General features: G+C 33.3%; 3 protein-coding genes across 3 annotated transcripts; 2 read left to right on the top strand and 1 right to left on the bottom strand.

The window, feature by feature from the left end:
- Positions 1 to 938: 938 nt before the first annotated feature.
- On the top strand, positions 939 to 3,268 carry LOC131631975 (uncharacterized). Its single transcript, XM_058902739.1, has 4 exons — positions 939 to 1,119; positions 1,847 to 2,670; positions 2,757 to 3,107; positions 3,263 to 3,268. The coding sequence occupies exons 1-4, from the start codon at positions 939 to 941 to the stop codon at positions 3,266 to 3,268; spliced, it is 1,362 nt and encodes a 453-aa protein (XP_058758722.1).
- A 258-nt stretch (positions 3,269 to 3,526) lies between these two features.
- Positions 3,527 to 6,177, top strand: LOC131631974 (uncharacterized). The gene is made up of 4 exons (XM_058902738.1): positions 3,527 to 4,071; positions 4,177 to 4,357; positions 4,462 to 4,599; positions 5,857 to 6,177. Exons 1-4 carry the CDS (start codon positions 3,527 to 3,529, stop codon positions 6,175 to 6,177), a joined length of 1,185 nt encoding a protein of 394 aa, XP_058758721.1.
- A 1,448-nt stretch (positions 6,178 to 7,625) lies between these two features.
- LOC131631973 (protein FAR1-RELATED SEQUENCE 5-like) lies at positions 7,626 to 11,254 on the bottom strand. The gene is made up of 4 exons (XM_058902737.1): positions 11,095 to 11,254; positions 10,722 to 10,853; positions 9,394 to 10,255; positions 7,626 to 9,169 (listed from the first exon to the last, which is right to left on the bottom strand). Exons 3-4 carry the CDS (start codon positions 10,241 to 10,243, stop codon positions 7,626 to 7,628), a joined length of 2,394 nt encoding a protein of 797 aa, XP_058758720.1. The 5' UTR covers positions 10,244 to 10,255; positions 10,722 to 10,853; positions 11,095 to 11,254.
- Positions 11,255 to 25,647: the final 14,393 nt, after the last annotated feature.

Below are 25,647 nucleotides of genomic sequence, written 5' to 3'. Positions count from 1 at the left end.
TTCTAGCATATAACATATTTACTATATAATGAATTTGCCTTTGTTCTGGTTCAAAGTCGATGTTTCCATTTTAAAACAGGGACACAACTCTAGGTGTGTTTTTCTTTTTAAAATTATAGGTGCTGTGCCAAGTCATTAATTCTAGTAAATATGAGTGTATGGCCTATCAGTAAGTAGATTTAAGGCAGCCAGAGCTTAATGGATCTAGTAAATATGAGTGCATGGCCTATCAGTAAGTAGATTTAATGCAGCCAGTGCTATTCAGCTCCCACAGTGATAGGGTCTAAGAATGGGTAGTATTCATTATGGAGTCAGTTAAGTTTGTAAACAATCCTGGGCAAATTATCTGCAGTTACTGTTAGTTGACTGTTGTCTTAGTTTGTCAAGGAAGAGTCTATATTTCAGTCCCAAATTTTCTACCTCAAATGCAGCATGTCTTTAAGTTTTGATTTAAATTCGGATTAGCTATCTATTTTTCAAGTAATACTTGTTGCTGCTGATAATACTTGTTCTTCTCCCATAATACTTGTTGAGTAATATGTTGTGATAATCTTTTTTACTCAAGTAATTGTGACAACTTAATAATTCATGTTGAGTTACACAATAAATTGTTGAGTTACTCAAGAAAAGTAATGACACGTGTGAAGTAATTACATATGTTTTTTTATCGTTTGACACGTGTTAGATAGTTTTATTTATGTGTCTTGTTCTCATATGTGTGTATAATCTGAAACTTTCGGAACAGAATAGCATGCTTCAAATAGATAAATTGTTAACAAATGCTTGTATATTTTTTTTTTTCTTTGTGAATCTAGAATAGCATGCTGTATTTGAATTTGAGTGAGCAATTCTACATAAGTATCTAGGATTGTAGTATGACATCTTATTGTAGTATGTTCTGTTCCTTGCTTATTGAGTAATATGTTGTATGGACAGATATGAGAACAAGATCTGCGGCACGAATTGTTAACAATGACCATTCTGATGATTTTGTTACAATCATAGAGGAAGACGTAAATGATCGTACTGCTGCAGTTGGGACTGAAGAGGCAGAGGATGGATTTGCTGACATGAGAAATAAGAAAGGCAAAAGAACTTCATCAAATATATTGCATAGAAGTAAGTATTTGAATAATCTGTTTTTGGATTTGAGTAATTTGTTGTCAATATTTATGTTTAGAATAGTCATATCATAAGTTTTTTTGGGAGGCCCTGCCCTGTACGAGTTAGCTACAATTCAACCATGCCACCAATTAGGGGTCATATATTTAGATATAGTTTAATGGTGACAATTCTATTAGGAGCTGTGCATAGTTCAATACTGGCCAGATTTCATGAGTTCATGCTTTTAGAGAATAAAATCTGGATGTTGATTTGTTAGGATTCAAATATTGATTTATTTATTTTTTAATTTTCCTTTTCTTTTAATTCTAAAATTTACAAGCAGATGTGGCTTGTATTGTTTTTTTTAAAAGGTTTCATACTTAGTATTTTTTTTTTCTTTTCAAACTATAACCAAAAATATGGAACAAAGCTAGTAGTAATTTTTTGGATTTGAGTAATATGTTATTAATATTGAGTAATCTGTTTTTGGATTTGAGTAATATGTTATTAATATTGAGTAATCTGTTTTTGGATTTGAGTAATATGTTATTAATATTGAGTAATCTGTTTTTGGATTTGAGTAATATGTTATTAATATTGAGTAATCTGTTTATGGATTTGATTAATACGTTATTAATATTGAGTAATCTGTTTTTGGATTTGATTAATATGTTGTTAATATTGAGTATATTCTGTTCCTTGCTTTCTATTCTTGTTATTGAGTAATATGTTGTATGGACAGATATGAGAACAAGATCTGCGGCACGAATTGACAACAATGACCATACTGCTGCAGTTGGGACAGAAGAGGAAGACTTGAATGATCATACTGGTGCAGTTGGGACAGAAGAGGAAGAGGATGGAAGTGCTGACATGAGAAATAAGAAAGGCAAAAAAACATCATCAAGAATATTGCATAGGTGTTTCCCTAAGAAGCTGACAGAATTAGTTTTGTTGTTGAACGAGGGAAAGAAAGATCCTAGGAAGAAAGAAGACTGTATTAAGAAAGAGAAGTATATTACGGAATGTGGATTTGGTGGATTGTTAAAACTGAACATCACCATTATCCCGGGGGTATTTGTAAGTTGGATTTTAGATAACTTTGACGAACATAGGGGAATGATTGTCAATGAAAATGCAAGAATTACAGTTGGAGAAGAAGATGTGAAGAGGGTATATGATTTGCCAAGGGGTAAGAAGATAATTGATTTGGAAAAGGTTGACAAATCAAGTAAAGAAAAGGTGAAGAAATTTAAGGAGCAGCTCGGGTACATAGGGGAGACTTATGATAGTATGATCCACATACATACCAATGTTTTGTATGAAAAATTGATGAATTTTGAAATCACAAAGAACAAAGCTTGGGCAAAAGGTTTTATATTATTGGCTATCGGAACCATTCTTTGCCCTACTACTTCATACTTGATTAGTTTGAACTATGCTACAGTGTTGAGCGAAGTAAAGAAAGTTAGTAGCTACAACTGGTGTCAACACTTAATTCAACATGCCAACGGAGGGATTAAGAAAGATGCATGTTCTGGGAAAGCAGACTTCCACTTTCTTCTAGTATGTAATCTATTAAAATATTGTTTTCATTTAATGTATCCTCTTTAAATTTTACTTAATAATCAAATTTAATATCTTCATTGTAGGTACATTTTTTAGATATGGTGCAAACAACCAAACAAAAGGAAATAGTTGAAAAAGCACCAAGTTGTGGAAATTGGGAGGATGGCAATGTGAGCATGGAGTTGAAGAAAATAAAGAAGAAGGGAGGTTTCAACAAGGTGATCATTCTTGATAAACAAGATTGTGATATTCCAGAAAGTAGTATGGCAGCAAAAGACATGGGTGATGAAGTGATGCATGACAAAATTGCTGAGACTGCAAAACGTAGTAGAGAGAAAGTGATCCAAAGAAAAGGGAAAAAGCGAAAGACACAAAATGTGGATAATGAAATGATGGAGGCTCATTTGGCTCCACAAGACTACGCATTAGAAGAGGTATATCTGAACGAAATACTCAATATTCAAATTTAGTAGTGTAATATATTAGCAGTATTGAGTATTGAGTAATGCTTAGTATATGGTCATTCATTGTTATTTGAGTATCGAGTATTGTGTACTATATGACCATTCATTGTTATTTTAATATTCAGTATTGAGTGCTACAGTTTGACTATTGAGTATTGCATAATATATGGCTATTCATTGTTATTTTAGTATTCAGTATTACTGTTTGAGAGTACATGTTTAATATGTGGCTATACATGCTTAGTTTGAGTAATATGTGGCTATTGATTTGAGTGCTTTTATGTACATTGCAGGCTAAAAAACAAATAAAAATTTGTGATGAAAAGCTGAAGTTTTGGGCAGATTGGAAGACTTATTGGGTCAAACAGGCAGAGGAAGCTGAGTCTTCAATGAGAAAAGGAAAAGAAGTTGGAGAAAAGGAGCATCGTTCTAATACGGAAAAAGAAGTTGGATATAAAGAGGATGCTGCACATGAGCCTAGAAATGCAAGTCCTGAATTGGTTGAGAGTGAAGACAATGATTCGGATCATGGGCTTGAAGAACAAGCTGCAAATTTAGTTGATAAAGAGGATGATGCAGAACAGCCCGGAAAAGAAGATGATGCAAGTCAGCCTGAAAAAGAAAGTCAAGAGAAGCATGGTGATACAGCTGAGATGAATGATTCTGATTGGGGTCAGCCTTCTTTTAGTCTAGGATTCAGTACTCCTATATCATTGGAAGAAAGTAGAAAGTCACCATCTGATGTGGCAACATACACACTTATGGAGAACATACCACAAAATGAACAGATTCCGCTTCCAAAAAGGATCTCAGCATTGTCACAATACTTTAGATCCCCATATGTAATGCAAATGAAGAAGGCAAAATTGAGTGAGGAAGACACACAATTGGTCAACTATGCATGGACATTGGCAGAAGCAAATGGAGGAGCTATGTACGTTGATTTTTTAATTCAAGCCATTTAATATTTTTTTAACTTCAATTTTTAAATGAGATTCATTATATTTCATCTCTAATTGATAATGATTTTAACATGAAGGGAGGTATTGTTCCAAGACAAATGCAAGATGTTAGACAACCTTAACAGGGGATCCTTATTTTGTCTCAAGAAGGATTGTAAGTTAGAGGGGGATGTCATTGGAAACTATTTTAGTTTCTTGAATAAAAAAGAGATGATGAAAGGAAAGATGAAAAGGTTGATATTCCCGGTTACATATGAAGTAAGTATCACATATTGATTAGTTTTAATTAACTAAAATTTACAATATCTTCATTGTTTAAATTCCCATATTAAATGTATTCTGTTATAATTATTTGCACATAGTTTGAGCATGGCGTCAAGATCACTAGACGCAAAAAGGATCATAGAGAAGCCCATGTAGTGGCCGAGTATGCAGAAGATTTAATAAGACAGCTCAAATACATGGATTTTAATGATATAGACGTGGAAAATCCTGAATATGTAAGTACATTTTTGCTTAATATTTGTGCGAACATATTGTAAATATATTGTGCTAGGATAATATTCAATAATGTTTAATATGTTGATAGTATTGAGTAATCTGCCATACTAAGTGATACAGAAAGAATTTCTGCTATATCAAAGGTAGAATTCAGTAACTCTTTGAAAGATAGTTCATTTGAGAAAAGTTCAACGAAAGGAACTGATAATGTGTCAAATGAGATAAACACTACCAGTCATATAATACTATTTGGTCAGATCGTGCGTCCCGCTGAAAAAAGTTTCGATGATTCTGCTATTAAGGGGGCTGATTGTAGTGAGATGCACAATGGGGGCTGATTAATGGGGCTGATTGTAGTGAGATGCACAATGGGGGCTGATTAAGGGGGCTGATTCTGCTATTAAGGGGGTTGTTGAAAATAATAGCTCAACTAGTTTTTAGAAAATAGTGAAGTAGCTAATAAGATGGATAAAACATGGCTTTAAACTTGCATACTGTTGTAAACTTTCTACTTTGTTACTATACCATGGTATGGTTTTCTTTTTTCTTTTAGTTATTCTCTCTTAGGATTTGGAGATGATAATTTTTATCACCTTTTAGTCACAATTTAAGTAAGTTAACTGCTTTTGAATTCTCATATATGCTATTGAAATTTATAACAACTTGGTTGGTAACAGACTTGCTCTTAAGTGTGTCAACACTAATCACATCACGACATGCTTTGAGATTTTTATTGCTACTAGTATTAAAAATTAATTTTAAAAAAAGTACGTAGTTATTAAGAAACTTAATAAGAGCAATGAAGAACATCATTTACAGCTCGGCGAGTCCATATGGCAGTGAAACAGTGGCTGAAATATCACACTGCTATTCAGCCAATGTTTGATGGATCCAAATCTCTAAGTTTAAACCATATTCCAAATTAGAAACCTAAGAAGTATGAACGTTTTGTAACAAAATAATACTGAACACATGGGATAATATTCAATAATGTTTAAGTAATATGTTGATAGTATTGATTACTCTGTTTTGATTAATTACAAGGTTAGCTATAGCAATCTGTTTTGATTAATATGTTGATAGTATTGAGTAATCTGTACTGAGTAATCTGTACTGAGTAATCTGTATTGAGTAATCTGTACTGAGTAATCTGTACTGAGTAATCTGTATTGAGTAATCTGTATTGAGTAATCTGTTTTGATAGTATTAAGTTCCATGTTGATTATTGTACTCATGATTTCTTTTCATCATTACAGTGGTTTTTCCCAGTTTATTTGAAGAGTCACTATGCTGCATATGTGATTGATTTCAAAGAACAGAGGTTCGGATTTCTGAATAGTTGTGAAAGGTTCACATTTCGAAAAGAAGATGAATGGGACAATTGGGGGAAGTGGAAAGTGAGATATGGGATGGAGTTGATAAATGCTAAGAGAAATGAACCTATAGACTTTAGTCAATGGAGTTGGGAGGATGTGAATTTGCCTTTACAACATGATAGGAAATCATGCGGGCTATTTGTTCTGACATATATTGAGAAATGGGATAGCAAGCAAGCTGCAATTTGGGATTTTTTTTAAGCATTGGGATATGATGACAAATGAAGAGCAAGATGATTTTATGGAGATTCAAAGAGTAAAAGTGTTGCTAGACATCTTGAAGCGTGAGGACAATGAGTTGCTTCAAAACTTGACAAAGTTAGCTCTGACATTGGCTGAAGAAGAGGCTGCATGTGCTATGGAGGATGACTTGGAGAAAGAAGCAGAGAAGAACAAAAAAAAGGTGAAGACAAAGAAGTCAGCCCCTAACTTGGGTGAAGAAGAGGAAGAATGTTCTATGGCACAAGTCCTTGAGAAAGAAGCCGGGAAGAAGACAAAAAAACCTAGGACAAAAAGGAAAAAAACTCTATATTGAATTGTGTAGTAAGAATGTTGGTTTCTAGAATTGATTAAGTTTGACTTGTATGAGCAAATTGTTTCTTTAAGCTTAAATGTAGACAAATTGTTTCTTTAAAGCTACTGTCCTGTTCCATATTGATGCAGATTCCTTTTTACGTATTTTCAAATAAAACTGCAACTTTAAATTAGTAGACTGTTTGAATCATCCGGTACATCCAATGAATAGATTCAATGACAATTAGTTTTAAAAAATTTCAATCAATGAGGTGTTTTTAAATCGATTCAAATACAATCTCAATACATATCTAGAATATTTATTCTAGAATACAAGCAAGAATTTAATGAAAACAATTTGCACTGTAATAAAAATGATAAGAGAGGAGAATAGTTATTCATTCTATGAAGTACCCTGCTCCTCTTTTGTCTGTTGTTTACTCGACTGTTGTAATAATTCTAGGAACTATAATATGAACTTATGACTGTGTTGTGTTGTGTGTGATAACAAAAATATAAAACAAAACATAACACGATACAATAAAAAATAAGGGAATGTGATTTTGTAATAATAAAATAATAATTTTGTGAGAATTGATTTTGAAATAGAGTATGATCCTCGTTTTGGGTTTGAATTGAATTTTATATCTTTTTTTAAATTTAAATAAGATATATGGACTAAAGATTTTCTTCTAAATATATAATAAAGTACTGCATAAGATTTGTTTAAGGATTTCTTCCCTTGGACTCAATAACTCATCATATCTGCAAACTCCTGAGCAAATGAAGTGCCCTTTGCCACTGTGGTTTTTCTGACAGAACAATTCTTCTTAAAGCTGGGACTGCTCCAGCAGCTATAATTCCTGAATGGTTCTCACTATCCATACTCAGATTATACAGCTATAATTGTTGATTCCTAATTGAAAAACAAACTAATTCATCTACTAATTGATTAATTGAGCAAAAGCTAAATTGACAATGGAAACATAGAAATATCATTTATTATCCATTCCGGTCACTAATGTATTTGCAGTAACTAAAACGGAATAGTAAAAATTCTGCTTACAGTATGATGAAAATTTGAAATAGTAGACTGAAATATAATAGTCTAAAATAATGGAAAGAAATAATGAAAATCAATCAACATTGTTGATTGTTAAAGCTAATTTTGCAGCATCTTCTTCTTTCTTTTGTTTCTTCCGCTGTGCGATGAATCTTTGTCTCTCCCTAGCTAACTCATAATCACTTTTGAGCCGTTTCTTAGCCCTGATTGGATTGGGTCTCTTTTTGAACTTTTTTACACTAGAATCAACTACAAGAGGTTCAGCAACACTAGTATCTTTGCAAGATGCAGACCTGGAAGATGAAGGTTGACCGGAAACACCTTTAGCAACAATCAACTCTTCCGCTTGCTTCCCACATTCAATTGCAGCATTAAGAAAAAATTGGCACGCATCAGGGTCCATGCAAACACGGGTTATAATCTGAAGCATAACACCAGAAGCTTGTTGATATCTTTGTGCAAAAGTAGTATCTTGAATACCTCCAATACTGATGGGTTTTAAAGCATCAAGGGATGGACGAATTCCTTTAGTCCAACGCTTCAATATGTAGTGGTCAGGTATGGACTTCAAGGACTGGTATTGGACAGAACTCCCTAAGAAGTCTAATATCTTGAAAACATGGCGACATAAGAATCCCCGGTTCTCGAACATCCGACAGGTACAAGTAAAAATCTTGTTCCCAATATCTACCGTAACAACCCTCTCATCAAGTCGCAAAGGATCTTGATCATTAGGAAGAAGGTTTTCTGGAACTTCTTCGACCGACATATAAACATTCGCAGCGGCATCATTATCAAAATCCATCTCATCGGCATCACGAACAAGTTGAATTGTGAACACTTTGAAAACTCTATTAGAAATTGAACTTCTTGACATGTCCTCCTCATAATAATATTTGAAAGAAAGATCATATTGCTTGTGAATGAATGCAAACGATGCTGGAGTATACTTGGCGACAACGGACCTCATGAGTTGGCTGTTGGGATAATTGTTTCTTGGCCTAGTATTAGCAGCCTTGAAATCACAATCAGCATGATTATCTCGCATTTTCTCAACCATAACATTGAAATGGATAAAGAATTGCACAAGTGAGTGGTCTGGCTGAAGAAAGTGGCGAAGAAAGGCATTGAACGACTCGCTTAACTGTGTGGTCTTCAAACCGGCAGTGAAGTGTGATTTCACCCAAGCAGAAGACCATTGAGTACGATTACGATGAATCTGGACAAGCCAAGTAAATTCAGAAGTGGCTTTACCACCAAAACAATTTTGAAGCATCTTATTCCAATTGAAGTCAAACTCTGCCTCATCATCAACATTCGAAACCAAGTGATGTAGTTCGTCAAGAAATGCACCATTGCAACGAGAGCCTAAGTTGGACTTTGCATTCTCCCCCATGTGCCAAGAACACAAGCCATGGAAGACATCGGGGAAGATGTTTGGAACTGACTTCATCAAAGCAGAAGCTTGGTCTGTATAAATTGTAATGGGTTTCTTATTTTTCATGCACTTCAGGAAAGTGGTAAACAACCAATCAAAACTTGCTGAAGTCTCATCGTATAGCAGGGCACAACCAAATAATACACTCTTACGGTGGTTGTCAAATCCAAGGAACGGAGCTGGTATGTGTGACAAAAACATATAACGAAAAAGTTAAAACAATTGATGATATCAATCTAAAAGCAGTGTCATACCTAAAACAAAGGATGTTATCAATATATCTTTATACTAATATACCATGATGTAATAATAAATATGGTAGAGAAAATATATCAACGCACTGATAAATACAAAATAAAATGGAAGCTTGATATAATAGTAGTGAAATGAATAGAACACATACCTAATGGGCGATACTCCGTATTTGTTCGATAAGTAGTGTCGAAACTGATGAGATCACCAAATAATTCATAGTCTTGCTGCATGATTGCATCTGACCAGAAAATACTAGCTATGTTCTCTTCAGAATCTACTTGGATATCATAATAAAATGACGGGTTCCTCAAAGCTTCGTTTCTAAGATATTCTTGGATAATAGTGGCATCACCAATGACCATTTCCTTTTGTCGAACAGTGGTGAGAAAGTTCTTTAAATCTTGGAAGCAATACCCAAGGTTCTTTGAACCACCAGCTATTTGACGCATAACTTGAAAGGAGGATCTTACAGACATGCCTGATTTTGAATTTATTATAGCAAGTTGTTTTTGAGGCTCACTAATCTCTCGAGCCGATCTCAAGTAATGCGAATGCTCGGGTTTATGGAGAGGGTGGTTATGAGTAACATTCCATTTGTATATGTGATAACCTTTAACATTGGAATCATACTTCAACGAAATACTAGCTGGGCAACCAGTCCTTTCCTCGGGAAGTTCTTTCTCTTTATGATATTCAATGAGAACAGGAGTATCCGAGTTTGTCTTGTTCTTAGGATCCGCCCGACTTCCGTGCTTGAAACCATGCTTGTTACAAACATAACGGATATATTGCACAATGTCCGTTTTTTTGTTACGAGAATCATAGAAGGAATGCAAATTTCTTCTCACGCTAAATCCCTTTTCATGAGCGTATTTAGCATAGAAATCCTTGATTGATGAAAGCTCGTGGAAGACAAAATGTTGCCACGATTCATTATTTTCATCGGAGATTGAACCAACATCTTGAGTGACATTTGTGGAAGACGATATCTCATCCATTAGCAACACAACCTACATAATACAAATTACAACTTTATTAATAAGACAGATAGATATGCATATTCAATATTACACAGTCAAGGTTATTCTATCAAAATATATTGCACATTACTCATGGAATCCTAACATTACTCAACCATATTTACAACATAATTACAATCAGTTCTATTGAAATTCAACACTAAGGGTAATGTAAATCCCCTGTTCATATGCAAGCACGGTTAGTTCAATTGGAGAAAAGCTTTACAACATAATTGTGCAGCCCAAACTCATGGTTTACAACATAATTCTACGGCCAGTAACATAATATTCATTTATTGTTCATAGAAAAATTACAAAGAAAATCCTTCTATAAGACACACTATAATACACACATTCAGTTAATCAAACAGTTTGTGTGATACCCTTCTAACCAAATTTCACAGAAATTAGCAGAACAAAGATGATAGGTGAGATAGGGAGAGCAAGTCTGACTCACCGATGGCGGAGCGGAGCTGTGACCGAAAGAGAGGGAGTTTCAACGGTGTGTCTGTGGTGATGCTGCAGAGCAATTCTCGGTGTTGTCACGTTTCGAAATTTCGACAGCCTTGTACTTTTTCACTTCGTTCACCTTATCCAATATACATTAGGCAAGGTTATTATATCAAAATATATCGCACATTACTCATAGAAGTATGCAAGGTTATTCTATCAAAATATACATTACTCATGGAATCGTAACACTACTCAACCATAGTACATACATTACTCAATGAATTCTTGAATTAGGTAAAACAATCAGTTCTATAGAAATCCAGAAATTGAAGTGTGAATCATCTAAAATTAAATTTAACAAGTTTAAAATTCAATACCTATGATTTCGTGGATGAAAGTGAGCTGTGAGAAATCACCGGAATGAATTATTGATGGCGGCGAAGAAAGGCGACGATGATTAGGTGTTGGGAAGGAAGCATGGCAACAGTGGTGATGTGTTGAGAAGGAAGGATGAAGACGGTGGTGATCGGCGGAGATTGGCGGTGGCGACGGTGCAGGCGGTGGCGACGGTGCAGCGGTGGCGACGGTGGTGAATTGAGAAGAAAATGATGTCTGAGTCGTTGAATTGAGAACGAACAAATCACGAAAACGTTTTTTTTTTTCTGTTTTTAGTAAATATATATATGGTGATTTCTAGCCATTAGATGGAAATATTGATCCAAGGGTTTAGGTTAACTTATGCACCATGCATAAATAAATGTTTATGCATATTAGCAGCTGCCCAGGCTCACTAAGCGGATGCTGTGTATTTTCAAAAAAATAAATGGGTCTGCTAAGCGGACCTAGCCCGCCAAGTGGATGCCCCAACATAGTTAGCTACTGTGATAGGTCACTTGAAGCGGGGTTATGAAAAGTTTAATCCCATAAGCGCGCTGGAGGGTCGCTAAGCGGACCCTGCTTTGCAGAAAATTTATGAACTTTGAAACAGCGTATCTTTTGATCCGTGTACCCTTTTTAAGTGTCGTTTTGGGTGTTGCAAGGCTAATTAAAGGTTTTATATGATAATTTGGTGAGATGGTAAGTGGACCGATTTTATTTTAAAACTCGATTTTGTTACTTTGGTGAAATAAAACATTGTGCATATATATATATATATATATATATATATATATATATATATATATGTGTGTGTGTGTGTGTGTGTGTGTGTGTGTGTGTGTGTGTGTGTGTGTGTGTGTGTGTGTGTGTGTGTGTGTGTGTGTTTGTGTGTGTGTGAATATGACAATGTATTGGTGTAGTGATGGATAGATTGTGATTATTACCATGTTTATTGTGACAAATGTGTAAATGATTGAATGATTGCAAAAGTATGTGCATACTTGTTGGTGATGATAGTGGTGGGTTACTGTGAAGCAATGTATTTCATCGGATTGGTGATGTGTAGGTATGTCATATGTGTGCATTCATTCATAAATCATTTTGGTGATGGATCCCGACGATGTTGGATCATTGGTGGGCATAATTCTCAGTGTGTGGAATTTGTGTCGGTAGGGCCGTATCTCGGTGACGTTTAGATCGGTCGGGTGGAGAATTAAATATGGAGAGAAAAAATTATTCCTTATCATTTTTAACTATTAGATTGAAAAGAATTAACGGTCAAGATATGGAGTAGGTTATAATAACTTACTCTTGGAGTAAATATATTCCTTATATATATATATATATATATATATATATATATATATATATATATATATATATATATATATATATATATATATATATATATATATATATATATATATATATATATATATATCCTAGGCCCATTTATTAGGAGATAACATATGTGTGAATGGAACCCCAAAAAGTTGAATAGTTTTATCTTCAATACAACCAAATAACAAGGATGCATGCCTACTTTTCTAGATTTTATTTCTGACTTTGCAACTTCATACTTTGGAATATAAAACCAAGATTCAGTTCTATAGGAGAATGAAATTCTAAATTCTAAAATTCTATTTCACAATCTCACAGCCCAAACATAGCAAGCACCCTTGATTTTTTTTTAGTGGCAAAATTATATATCCACGTGTGCAATCTGGACAAGATACTAATTTACCAACTTGTTATTTAATTTTGAGAATGATAGCAACACAACACCTACTTAAATATCTAACTTTGAAAAGAAAAGTGCAAATCTTCAATTCTTCAAAATATCTATTAAACATGACACATAAAATTTCTCCAACCAGACAAGACTTTGGTGTGGTTGATAAAGTCGAAATGAGTATTTTACAACAATATGGTTTTAAATGTTTTAAAAAGATTTGACATTTTACTTGGCTACAAAGATTGCGGGTAGCATAGTGGCACTATTATTATACTATGATGACTGTGACAGAGAGAGAACAATCTGTTCTTTGTCGAAGAATTGGGCCATTGCACTATCTAGAGAATCCGTTGTAGTGGGCCATGGGCGGCTCATGAGTCATTCTTATTCTTACTCCCTTTTCATATTCTTGACAAATCATAAAGCCACACTAAGAACCAAAATAATAACTATAAATTTTATTTTAGAGGTCAGTTTGGAACTCAACAGGTTTTAGTCCTTTCTGATGGCAGCGGAGGATTGAATATGTCTTTTCTATTAAATTCAGTGTCAATCACCACTGAATTAACTACCGACTAATAATAACTCAATAAATTTATATTTTTAAATTACTTTATTTCATAATACAGGATTTTGATATGTAACTTGTGAAGGTTGTAAACTTCCAATATTGTTATTGTAGGAAAATTGAATGATTAAACATATTAAAAATTTGATTTGTGGAACAAAAGAATAATGACAATGACTAAGAAGTTACAAATGAATTATAAGAAAATAGGTCTTCAAGTTTATAAGAGCTAGCAAATGCATGTAAAAATTACATAATGACAGAGTCTCATTTCAGTCTCAAATTTACTATGTTGTTTGTCCTCAAAACTTCATACTAACCAAATCAATGACTAAGACCAATCGTTGTCGAGTTATCACTTTCGTTCCTTGCTTCAATCCAACATAATCCAAAAAGCTTTTTTTCAAGTTTCTATATACTCAACCTTCTCTCAATCTCACCATTTACTCTTATTTGAAACAATATGGTAAACATTCATTCACATATAATTGACATCAAACATATAAATTTTTAAGAATTCTAAAAAATCGTCCATTTCTATTAGAAAACACGCTTTTAAGGTCTTTCAAAGGCTGTAATGTGGATTATGTCCAGGTGGGATATATTTGGCCAGTAGGTTTAATTCCTTGGAGCTAAGTACTTGCTACCTTCCTATTTTCACACCATCCTTACATATTCTTTTTTTTAACTGATTGGGTACTAGATTTTCGAATCTATTTTCTTTGGAGCTTTTTTTCCTTTTTTTTCTCCAAAAGCTTTAAATTTGAACAAGATAAAGATTTTTATAGCTTATATTCATTCTCGTGTTTTTTTTTCATCATCACTTTATTTTTCAATTCTAAGATTCTAGTACCCTAACTCCAAACTTAAATTGTTTTTTATTCCGGAAGCAACCTCAAACTTAGCTTTTTTGCATGAATTAGAAAAATAACAATCTGCTTAACTCTAAGGAGGGGATGGAAAAATTCCTCTTTCGAATCAATTGGCTAAATTTGTGGCTAAGTTACCGAAAAAATGAATCAGACTCAAAGAGTTTAACAACGGATTAAAATTCTTTTAAGGTTCACCTAAGAAAGGCTCTAAGTAAAAAACAAGCAAATTGTCTCCGCGTGTAATCAAACAAATAGATAACAAATTCATAAATAAAGCAAATCCTAGTAGATGGGCAATCATATGTACACTAATAACAAGAAAGAAGATAAATAGTGAAATTATTTATATCAAGCCTTACTTATAGAGGTATATAGTGATTAAGTACAAGATCATTAAATATTACTCTTCTTCATACTTTGTCAATCTGAATTAGGAACTTCTGTAACAACCATGCTTTCTCTTTTCTTTTGTTTTTATTTTCTTGTGTCTTTCATTCTTTTTGTCATTGATAAGACATCATACTAAGAATTGAAGAAAATAACATAAAAAAATTCATTCATTAAATAGAACAGTAGAATAGTTCACAAAATGTGAAAGAAAAAAAAAACAAACGAAAGAAAATAAATGCCCCCAATATCTGGACTACCTCCCATAGAGTGCTTATTTAAAATCCTTAGCTTGACTGTTTGATTCTCTAATCAGGTGCTTCCTCCAAAATTATATCAGTATATCTAATTAGTTCGAAATCAAGTTTGATCTCATGCATGATGTTATTCGGGTTTCTTCCCCTTAAATCAAGTGTATTCCATATATGTGCTCCCTCATTCTTTCCCAACACTCTTTTAGGCTTCTCTTTCTCCAAAATCAAATTTCTTAACCATGGAAAGAGGCATCAAGTTAATGCTTGCTCGTAAATCACAAAGTGCCTCCTCTATCTTTAGCTTGCCAATGGTGAAAGAAATGGCAGATCTCCCTAGCTTTTTGAGCTTTGGTGGAAGTTCCTTTGTATGATTTTACTTCACTCTTCAATCAATTTTATATTCTCATCATACTTTGTTTACGCTTTCCGGTTAATGGATTTTTTATGAATTACGCACAGAGTGATATTTTCTCCACAACTTTACCACAACGGGCGTTAACATCATGCTTGTTGACATTCTCCCTAAACTTCTTGAGCTAATTATCTTCCTTTTCTTTCTTCAACTTTTTATTTAAGATAGGATAAGGTGGTTTCACATAGTAAGAGAGTTCAAAATTTGGTTCGTTAAGAATTTGCTTCTTGGTTCTTCTCAAAGGTGAGTTTCTGATAATTAGTTTGCCTATTGTATATCCTCTTCATATGTCTTCCTCTTTTTCCTCACTTTTTATTCCTCTATTTTTTGCTCTTTTTCAAACACTCCCTCATCCATTACTTCCTCCACTCTATTTTTATTCTCACTCCTAGAATATGTTATTTTGGAAACTATCATGTTTCTCTTCTCAATGGAATTTCAACACTGATTCTTTAGATTTTCTTTGTTATTCCCACAAAATCTCCCACTCGAACTAGGTTGATTTTAATTTCTAGTGTGCCTACTCACAATTTTTTCTAAAGTAAACAACTTCATTCCATAGATAAAATAGAAGAAGTACAAGCATAAAGACAAACATTGAGTGAGAGCATTTCTCATCTTCAAACTAAAAGCAACATTAATAGTTAAGTCTCCTAAGAGTTGGACAAAAATAAACTTTGAGAGATTATAATCCAAAAGAGTATTACCCATCCAATCCCTTAATCCTAGCAACCAAGAAACAATCTTCCAAAATAGATGAATGAGTTTGGGAACCACAATCTTTGAATCTATCCAGTTATGGATCATTTCTTTAGCTTTATCACGCCCAGTTCGATTATACCGGTTCTCTAACTTGAAAAACCCCACCATCTCTGAAAGAAGCCTTTGTTGGAAGGAAGAGAGAAACTGGATAGAAATCACCCTGATATTTTTACTCTAAAATCCATTATCAACATCCAAACCTCTTTGGAGTAAAACAAAAAACACCTTAAAGATACTCCAAAAAGAAAAACACTTACGAGTCATATTATCAACCACCAAGAGTGCATACATAGAACCCAAAAGATAACAACACAAGATAAAAAGCACAAAACTAAATTTAGATAAATGGAAAGGAGGAAGAAATCGTAAACTGTAGGTAAACCATGGTGGCTTAGGAGTTGGTGAACGGTAAATATCGTCGAAGTTATGGGAGCGGACAGTAGTGCCTCCGAAGGAGCCCATGTCAGCAGAAGGATCTTTGGAGATGAATTAACGGTTGAAATCTTTGAGGGTGTGAAAACAGCCGTTGGTGGTAGCTCCGGTGGAAGCCGCTTCAGAAGGAAGAGGGTTTTGGTGGTGGGGGTAGTGAAAGGGGGAAGCCGATGAAAGGGGTTAATTGATTAAAGGGAGTGATACTCTCCATAGAAGAGTGAAGGAGACAACCATGAAGGTGGATTTTCTTGATACTCTCCACAACTTCTTGATTCTTACTTACTCAAAATTCGCTTGAGTCATCTTCATGAATTGAGCCATATTTTCTTATAACTAAGATGGCTTTTCTTGTGTTCGATTTTGCTGAACTTGAGGGACTTGAGGAACTCATTGTCTTGCATTCAAACTTTGGTTGTTACTCACCTTGAATTTCGAGTGATCTTTCCAACCTGCATTATAATATTAGAATAAGGGTTACCTCTTTGAAAATTTCCAGCATAGTGCGCTTCTTTTGTATATCCCTCTAGTACAAAGTTTCTATTAGCATTCTCTTCTCCATATAAATCACACCATAGTGTCTGAATATGACTAACATTGGATAAAACAAGGAGATCTACAAACCCTAATTGATTAAAATAAACCAGGTTTAAAGCAATTAGTTTAAACAAAATATGTAAAATAAAAAATTTAATGTTTTTTAAATAATCATTAAAGGTTAAGGAAATCGAATGTTCGATAAAATATGATAATTAAATAATTACTGGATTAAATCCTAATTAACTAATTAATTAAAAGTATAGGCAAAAATTTGAATTTTTAATATTTAAAAAAACAATTATTGGTAAGATGATAAAAAAAGTTGAGTTTTCGATAAAAATAAAAATAAATGATCGTCAAAAATAACATGCTTAATGAAAATATAAAAATTTAAGGTAAATAGTTAATAAAAATAAAATAATAAAAAAAGAAAATAAATAAATAAATAAAAGGGATTATGTAATTAAAAAATAAATAAAATTTTTTTTGGGAAAACTTAGCTCTGATCAGGTGTGGCAAGGCTTAGCAAGACCATGGTAGACTCTCAGCTCTTTGCGCGTTGGATTTGGAAGGAAGAGGATCTGATGGACGGTGGAGCAAAGGCGCATGGAGGATCGTACGTCTTAACGCACTGGATCACTGAGTTTTTGAAATTCCTGCGTGGTGCGCGCTTACACCAATGGGGGAGTGACGCGTAGTCGTCTTCAACCTCCCAATCGTCGTCTTAGGTATGCAAATACCTATAGTGACAGTTCCAAGTCGTAGCTATACCCTGCATCTTACGAATACATGCAAAACCAAACAAAAATATTTCGCGAGGCCGCCTATGAATTCGTCTAGGCCTCACGAATTTAGTCATGGCCCTTATTTAGCCTAATTTTACCTGTACACAAAAGCCCTAATTGAAGCTAACAAACCCTAACAATGGTGATCTACGGCAAACATGCATGGAAACACAATTAAACATCCAGAAAGCATCAGAACATTATAACAAACAATTATATGTAATCAAAACGTATTTATACATTATGAATCATGCTAATCGAATCAAGAAAATTCAAGACAAACCGTGGCTTAATTGGAGATGATTTTGGGGGTGTTGAATGCGTGTGATGATCCAAACAACTTCAGAATGCTTCAAGGAATCTTTCTGGATGCTTAGAACTGCTTGAGTCTCTCTCTAATTCCAAAATTGAACTTCACTCATTTTTGAAAATTTTGGAGCTTGATTAGGGTTTGTGAAGCTGCCAAAACGTGTGTTCTTGGTCTGGATATGTTCACTACTTATAGTAGTATGAATTAGGTCAATAAAACTGACCAAAATCTTTATGAATCAATCATGGGAAATTTGATTTGAAACTTGATTTATTTTCTTTCTAATTATGGCCAATATTTGATTCACTCACTCCAATTCCAATTTGCACGAATTTTGAATGATTATGTGGTATAATTGATGATTGGAATCAAGTGGAAACAGAATCAAAACAAATCCTTTTCATATTTTTCACATTACTTGATTTATATTATTTTTTATGAATTAAATTCAATAAAAATATGAATATTAAATCAAAAATTCGTGGCATTGGATATGGGGCCCTAAATATCATGAGGACAAAGATTGGATCTTAAAAACCTGGGCTTATTTGCAAAGAAATCCATTTTGAAGCCTTTTACTTCACATTTTTCCTCTTAAAATGGTCCAACTTTGACAAGGCATATCTCACTCAATTTTCAAGATATGGAGGAGTTCTAAGAGTTTTTGGAAACCTCAATTTTATCTTGATGATATGGGCTTTGACAAAAACCTGCTTTTGGTTGACTTTCAAAAAGGACCTATAATCTTTTGGTCAATACCTCTCAAATGAAGCATTTCTAGCCTTGGCATGTGAGAGACAAAGTTGTAGGGAATTCCATTTCCTTCAAAATGAGTTTTGGATGGGAAATTTCTGATGTTCCATGTGAAAGTTATGGCTGGTCAAAGTTCAAATAACTTTAGGTTAAAAAACCCTAATTTAGAAACTTTAGGTTTTGTTGATTTCTGAACTTTCCTTGATGAATCATGATCAACTTTTATCAAATGATGAATGAGACCTCAAAACGTTGATGTTTGACCAAAAATCAGGAGTTTTGACTGTATTTTGACCATAGTTGACTTTTAGATCGAATCAGTCGACTGTTGACCATTTGAATTGTTTTTGTGAATCAAAGCTTGAAATATAATGGGCAAATTTTGGGGTATGACACCATGAACAGTAGCCGTTGTAACACCCCTTTTCTAACCCCAAATATATCATACAATCAAACAGAGTAAGCATGCATAAAGGAAAAAGGGCGTCACATGTTATTTTCATCGCAATGAAAACCTAAAACAAACATCCAACATTCTTAATACGCAAAGATCATTTCGTAACACAAATGCAATCTCATGTTCTCATACATTATGCACAAACGCTTGCGGAAAAAATTCGAATTGCTATTAAAGATTTCAATGAATATATCCCATACTATATTCATCTACCAAATTTAAATAACATCAATATCTTTGTTACTTGAACATTAAAACTCTAGGCTACAACGGCCTTTAATCACATATCCAAAAGTCATCACATATATTCAATATTCAACAAAGCATAAGAAATAGCAATATTCAAACATGAACATAAGTCTAAGAAACCCCCAAGTGTTACATGATCAGAGCATATGACTCTCTACCTAATCAAAACGAAACATCAGAGCTCTCCGGCTAAGTCACGAATCGAGCAACTACTCTTCTGAACCTGCACGTTACCAACCAAGGGTAACATTCAAACAGAAGGGTGAGAATTCAAATTCTAAATAGAAAATATAATAATAGGAAATGCAACATAAGTAAGCATACATTTCACAACCCTTCACTTTTCTCAAAACATGTATTTATCTCCAATATAAAGTTAACATGTTCAATACAATTAATCATCACAATTAATTCACAACCTCATACATTGACAATTTACATATATACACATATATCACTCATACATATATATTCCATATTTCATATCAAATATGTATTAATCACATATATCTCATTCTCATCACATTCTCTAATTCATATAAAATGATTCATCATTCCACATACATGCATATCAATCAAATTCGCATCCACACATTCATACCACATAATCACACATAACAACATTTCACACCGACACGTGCGACTCAAGTGTGACTCTATGCGATATGCATGTGGATCCCTCTGTTATCATTTTCGGTCATGTCGATTGTCATTCTCTCTAGACTAGATAACCACCTCAAAGCCCCATTCTCGTTAAGCTTTCAAACCCCATACTCGTTAGATTTGGGACAAGTAAATAACCTTCACGAGATTACCCAACATTTCCACTTTCAAAGACTCATGCTTGTGTACGTGTGCAACAAAACAAGACTCATGCATTTAAGACGATCCCTATATCTCTTAAACTACACAATCACATCTTCACAACTTTGCACAACATTACACAACATGCAATTCAATCCAATCTCAACACAATTATCATTTAGAACTCCATTACATAATACATTCAATTACACCTTACACATGTTATTTAATCAATTAATAACACATATTGAACATATAGAAGTAATAGGTATGCAAGTCAAGTATTAAACAAACAAGAAATATTTTTGAATATAGTTCGCGCGCGCCAACCCTTGGTCGTGCCGTGAAGTAACAAACAGAAACAATATATTTTAAAAATGCATTCAATTCGCGCCGCATCCACATGTACACGCCGCGAAGTACAAGGCAGAACTAATCATTCCAGAATTCATTCAGTTCGCGCCGCCACCTTTCGTTCGCGTCGCGAACACAGCGCAAAAGTGAATTTTCTGTGTAATCTCAGCATAGTTCCCTCTTTTTCATTTCATCACTCAATTCACAGTTCAGTTTATTATTTGCACACGAATTTCACATACATATCATACACATAACCCATATGTATCCTTAGATTCATCAAAGTTTCATTAATTATGCAAATCCATGAATTTCACCCAAATCCCAAAGTTAGGTTTTTACATTCTTTTCATCCAACATGTTATAAATCAAAACCCACCCATAGAATCAAGTAACGAATCATGAATTACATGTTATTTCTACCCATTCCAAGCATAAACAACATCAAACAACACAAATCTCATGGATTATGAACATACTCAAAGTGAAATCCCATGTTTTAACACATACAACATTACCCAATCATAGATTCTACAAGAATTTGTATTCAAACCCTTACCTCTTGAATTTCTCCTTCTAACTTCAAGAAATCTACAATCCTCTTCTCTTCTCTCTTCTACTCTTTTGCCTCTTTTCTCTTCTCTACTTTTCTTTCTATCTTTCTATCTAATTTAGGTTAACTCATTAAATTCTCTTCTAACTCTCATTATTTCATTGGGCTTAACCCACCTAATACTCTTTCTTACTCAACTAAGCCCATTTAACTAATTTCAAATAAAATTCTACCATTATTAATTAGTTAAATAACATATTACCACAAATTCAAATAATTATTACTCAAACAATAATTAAATAAACACACAAACAATACCAATTATCAAATAATCCTAATTAAATAAAATCTAATAAAAATAGGGTGTTACAGCCGTGGCTACTAAATATAGGAAAAGTATGGAATTTGGGTTCTAACACAATTAGGTAGGAAAACATAAAAAACTCGACCCAAAATTGGCCCAAAACTAAATATTTCTAAAGTCAGGAACTTCAATGAATTATTCGATAATCTATCACTCTTAATCAACTTTTAACTTCAACACAAAACCTATAGCTCTTTCTCTTAGCTTTCCAAAGCATCTCAGAATGCGTTAATCTGATTCTCGTAGCTCAAGTTATTGTATGTACAGTGAAAAAGTAACAAATAATAGTTAATGCTGAAAAATTAAATATGAAAATTAAATAAAGGAAAAAAATAAACTAAAATATAAAACACAATAAAATCATAAAAAGAATAAAACAAACTAAAGAAATGGCTAATTAAAATAGTAGGAGAATGTGCATCAAAATGCATTGATCAACAGTGTAGCCAATCTTTTCCCTTTCTAGTTAAAGAAATCCTGAATAATTTCAACTTGGTTTGACTATCAGTTACTCCTTCTGGGTTGCATATTGAACATGTCTCGTAAAATCAAGTCATATGCAACCCATGGGTTTCTAATAGCACTTATTTTGAATGGGTTATATCCCAAACCTGCAAGATCAACATTTTTAATGTCAAAAGAGATATCTGCCCAACATATGTTCTCCTATAATAAACTCCAATGGTCTACTTCAGTGGGTAGGCCATGACTCTTTCTGTTTGTACTTTCTTGTTAACTATGCTAAAGAGGATGCTTTTTGGGTTGCACATGTTGTTTTCTCTATCCTTTACCTCGTATAAACAACCAGAAAATACCTCACTAGCACCGCACTAATTAACAATAACTAAAAAAACAAAAATTAAAAATAATAAAAATAAATAAAAAACAAAAACAAAAAGTAAAAACAAAAACAAACAAAAAAACAATAATAACATTAAAAGAGCAAATAAATAGAAACAAAAAAATTTAAAAAAATAAAGCTAAAAGTTTAAAAAATAACAAATGAAGCACAAAAAATTGTCTTGTAGAAATAATTCAACAATCCCCAGCAACAGCACCAAAAACTTAATGACAATTTAGCAAGTGTAATAAACGTATTGAAGTAATAAAAATCTAAGTTCGTATCTGCAAGAATTACGTAGTTCAGCAAAGTTATTCATGTGCTATTGGAAAAAAAAAACTTGGGGGGTTTGCTTGAGATTTGGTTGAGTTGAAAATACTTAAAAACTTTGGTAAAATATCAAATTGAGAAGGCGATCATGTTTTATTTGGATCCATTAAATTAACTATTGATGACTAAGCTTATTTTTTTGAATTTGACTTCACAGAATTATGATGAATTAATAATACCGTTATACCCAATTTCTTGGTGTATAACTCAATAATTTAAACTACAACTCCCTAACCCCTTAGACTAGTTGGTAGTAAAATAAGGAAAACTGTGTTCGTTGATTCTTGTGTCACAACTATTAATATTTTATCCTTTAATAATTCATCAAGTTGAACAATCACTTTAAATCAGGTTGATAGAGTTAGGGTCAGTAATCCCTATAAACCTAAGTTCAATTCATGAGTTCGTCAATGTGCAAAAGACATTACACAAAGGAGTAAGGGAATAGAAATTACAATATCAAATTATGAAAATAATTCAAAACCAATCATATGGTTTAATAGAATAATAATAAGTTCATCTCCTAAGACCTAATCAAAAGTGATTTCACTACTCATAATAACAAAAATCAATATAATGAGTTTAGAGAAATAATACTTGTAACTCTAGGTTGAATCTGGTCTTCAATGGTTGAAAACCTTTTTTCCTAAGATTCTGGGATGCTTCTCTCGTCAAAACCTTTCTCCAAAATTGCCAACCACTTTTTCCTCTACATTTTTCTCATTTATAGAAGCAAAAACGTGTTAGAAAATCCTTCCATCGTGCCCACAATGTATTGGTCGCGTCCACAATGCTTTTTGTCGCATGCAGATCGTGCTCGCGATACTTTTTTTCGCACTGCAATGAAGCAAGCTTGGCCACGATGCCCACACAATAAAACTAATTGATTTTTGTCTTTTTCTTTGCAATTTCTTCTAGTTTTCAAATTTCTTCCTTTTTCTTTCCTTAGGTCATTTTCTAACTTTTTATTCATCATACTAAAGCAAAATAAACTAGAAATAACCAAACAAAATAATCGCAAATGCTTTTAAGAATTACATGATGACAAAGTGTCATCAATAACCAAACTCAATTCTTAGAGAGTATCTCACTCTTGAAAATAACAAAAATGGTATGACACTAATATAACTCTTTTCTCAAAATGAACTAAGGCAACTTTTGCGAAAAGAAAATATTTGAGAGAGAGAGAGAGAGGGAGCGAGAGAGAGAGAGAGTTGCTTTAGTATATTTGGAATTACTATCCTACTTTCACAAGACTCTCGTCACTCAGACAAACACGACCAGAAGAGCTTTGATATTTTCTCTTTTTCACAACTTTGAAGCTTTCAAGCTCCTTTTCCAGATAAGTTGATCATATAAGCACTTCAGTGGAACCTTGAATATTATACTTGATAAGACTTGAGAAATATTCAATTTATTCACCATCATCCAATAGTTGGAAAGATATTACCACAAACTTTAACACGCATAAGAGTTATCGTCATCAAAATAATAAGAAGGTCAGCAATGTTATGATCATCAATTTCATATCTATAAGCTCATAGATTCACATTCTCCCTCTTTTTGATGATGAAAATGCATATCTCAGGGATGTGGTAAAATAAAAAAATGTGGTGATAAAGTTTGGAGTGGTTAAACTCTACCTCATATGAGTAGAGAGTATAATCTACTCCCTCTAATAGTATACTTCCCCCCTGGCATAATAAAAAAGGTAGAAAAGCAAGCATAACACATATATCACATGTTTTCTTAAGTAAAAGGAATAAGTTACCTTATAAAAAGATGGACAGGAACAATCCCGAGTAAGGAATAAAACATCATGACATAAGATCTTACTTCTCCCAACATTAGGAAGCATCCAACTTTTAGATCAAACAGTAGGTAAGATTTGGAGAACTTCTCGCCCTTGATTATTCTCAAATAGAACTCAAAAGTCTTTAAAGCTTTGTAAATTGAAAGGCGATTCTAGAATATACTTCTTAAGCCTTAAACTATTATTTGGCTCTGAGCATACTACGTTTGGCACCCCTTTGCTATCAAATGTTAGTAAAATATAAATTGACTAAGAAATTAATAAATCAATTAATACATAGTCAATCAGAGTTTTTTACTTTTTCAATCTCTATTAAGTGTACTACCTCAAAACCTCGTGATAACTTAAAAGAACTCCCCATTTCAAGGGAACGAAAAAACCACCGTTGATTTTCCTTTTCTACGAGTCATTTGATGTGAGAATTGGTCCAAATACATGACTGATAAATCCATTTCAAATATATCAAATCAACATTCTAAGAGGTTCCATGATCATTGTGGTTGAATGATAACACTTTTTTGTATACCAAAGGTATATGCATGCTTTGCATAACTTTATTGAATTTGCAAAGAACAATCTTCAACGCTGCCAAGCATTATTTTTCTTATTTGTTTGCGTAGATTTATTTATATATTCCTTGAGTGAATATATTTGAGAAATCCATCCCATGATCGATGAATGTGTAACCAAAGATAGTATCAACTTTTCCATCTATCGATATTAATCTACAATCATATCATAAACGTACTTGCACAAGGATTTGTTAATAGCACCGAGTCGAAAAACATATAAAAGATAAAATATGACCAGTTTAAAGTAGATTTATATCATACTTCCTTCTTAGAAACATATTTTCAAGCTAAAATTAGCGCAGACTATCAAACCAAGCTCTAGGAGCCTTTTTTATATCCTAAAGACCCTTTTTCATTTTGAAAAAAAGAAAAAGAAAACTTTCATAAAACCAAGAGGATGATCAGCAT

This window comes from Vicia villosa, unplaced genomic scaffold (genome assembly GCF_029867415.1).
Source record: "Vicia villosa cultivar HV-30 ecotype Madison, WI unplaced genomic scaffold, Vvil1.0 ctg.000892F_1_1, whole genome shotgun sequence".
Lineage (NCBI taxonomy): Eukaryota > Viridiplantae > Streptophyta > Magnoliopsida > Fabales > Fabaceae > Vicia > Vicia villosa.
Note: the sequence above shows the minus strand (reverse complement) of the source record. Positions and strands in the feature narration are given on the sequence as shown.

Bases quoted from the DNA above. Each gene is read 5' to 3' on its own strand.
- LOC131631974 (XM_058902738.1), top strand. From the start codon at position 3,527: ATGAGAAAAGGAAAAGAAGTTGGAGAAAAGGAGCATCGTTCTAATACG. The intron at 4,358-4,461 runs GTAAGTATCACA...ATTTGCACATAG, and splicing joins TATTCCCGGTTACATATGAA to TTTGAGCATGGCGTCAAGAT. The intron at 4,600-5,856 runs GTAAGTACATTT...TCATCATTACAG, and splicing joins ACGTGGAAAATCCTGAATAT to TGGTTTTTCCCAGTTTATTT.
- LOC131631975 (XM_058902739.1), top strand. From the start codon at position 939: ATGAGAACAAGATCTGCGGCACGAATTGTTAACAATGACCATTCTGAT. The intron at 1,120-1,846 runs GTAAGTATTTGA...TTGTATGGACAG, and splicing joins ATCAAATATATTGCATAGAA to ATATGAGAACAAGATCTGCG. The intron at 2,671-2,756 runs GTATGTAATCTA...TCTTCATTGTAG, and splicing joins CAGACTTCCACTTTCTTCTA to GTACATTTTTTAGATATGGT.
- LOC131631973 (XM_058902737.1), bottom strand. From the start codon at position 10,243: ATGGATGAGATATCGTCTTCCACAAATGTCACTCAAGATGTTGGTTCA. The intron at 9,170-9,393 runs GTATGTGTTCTA...CACACATACCAG, and splicing joins TACGGAGTATCGCCCATTAG to CTCCGTTCCTTGGATTTGAC.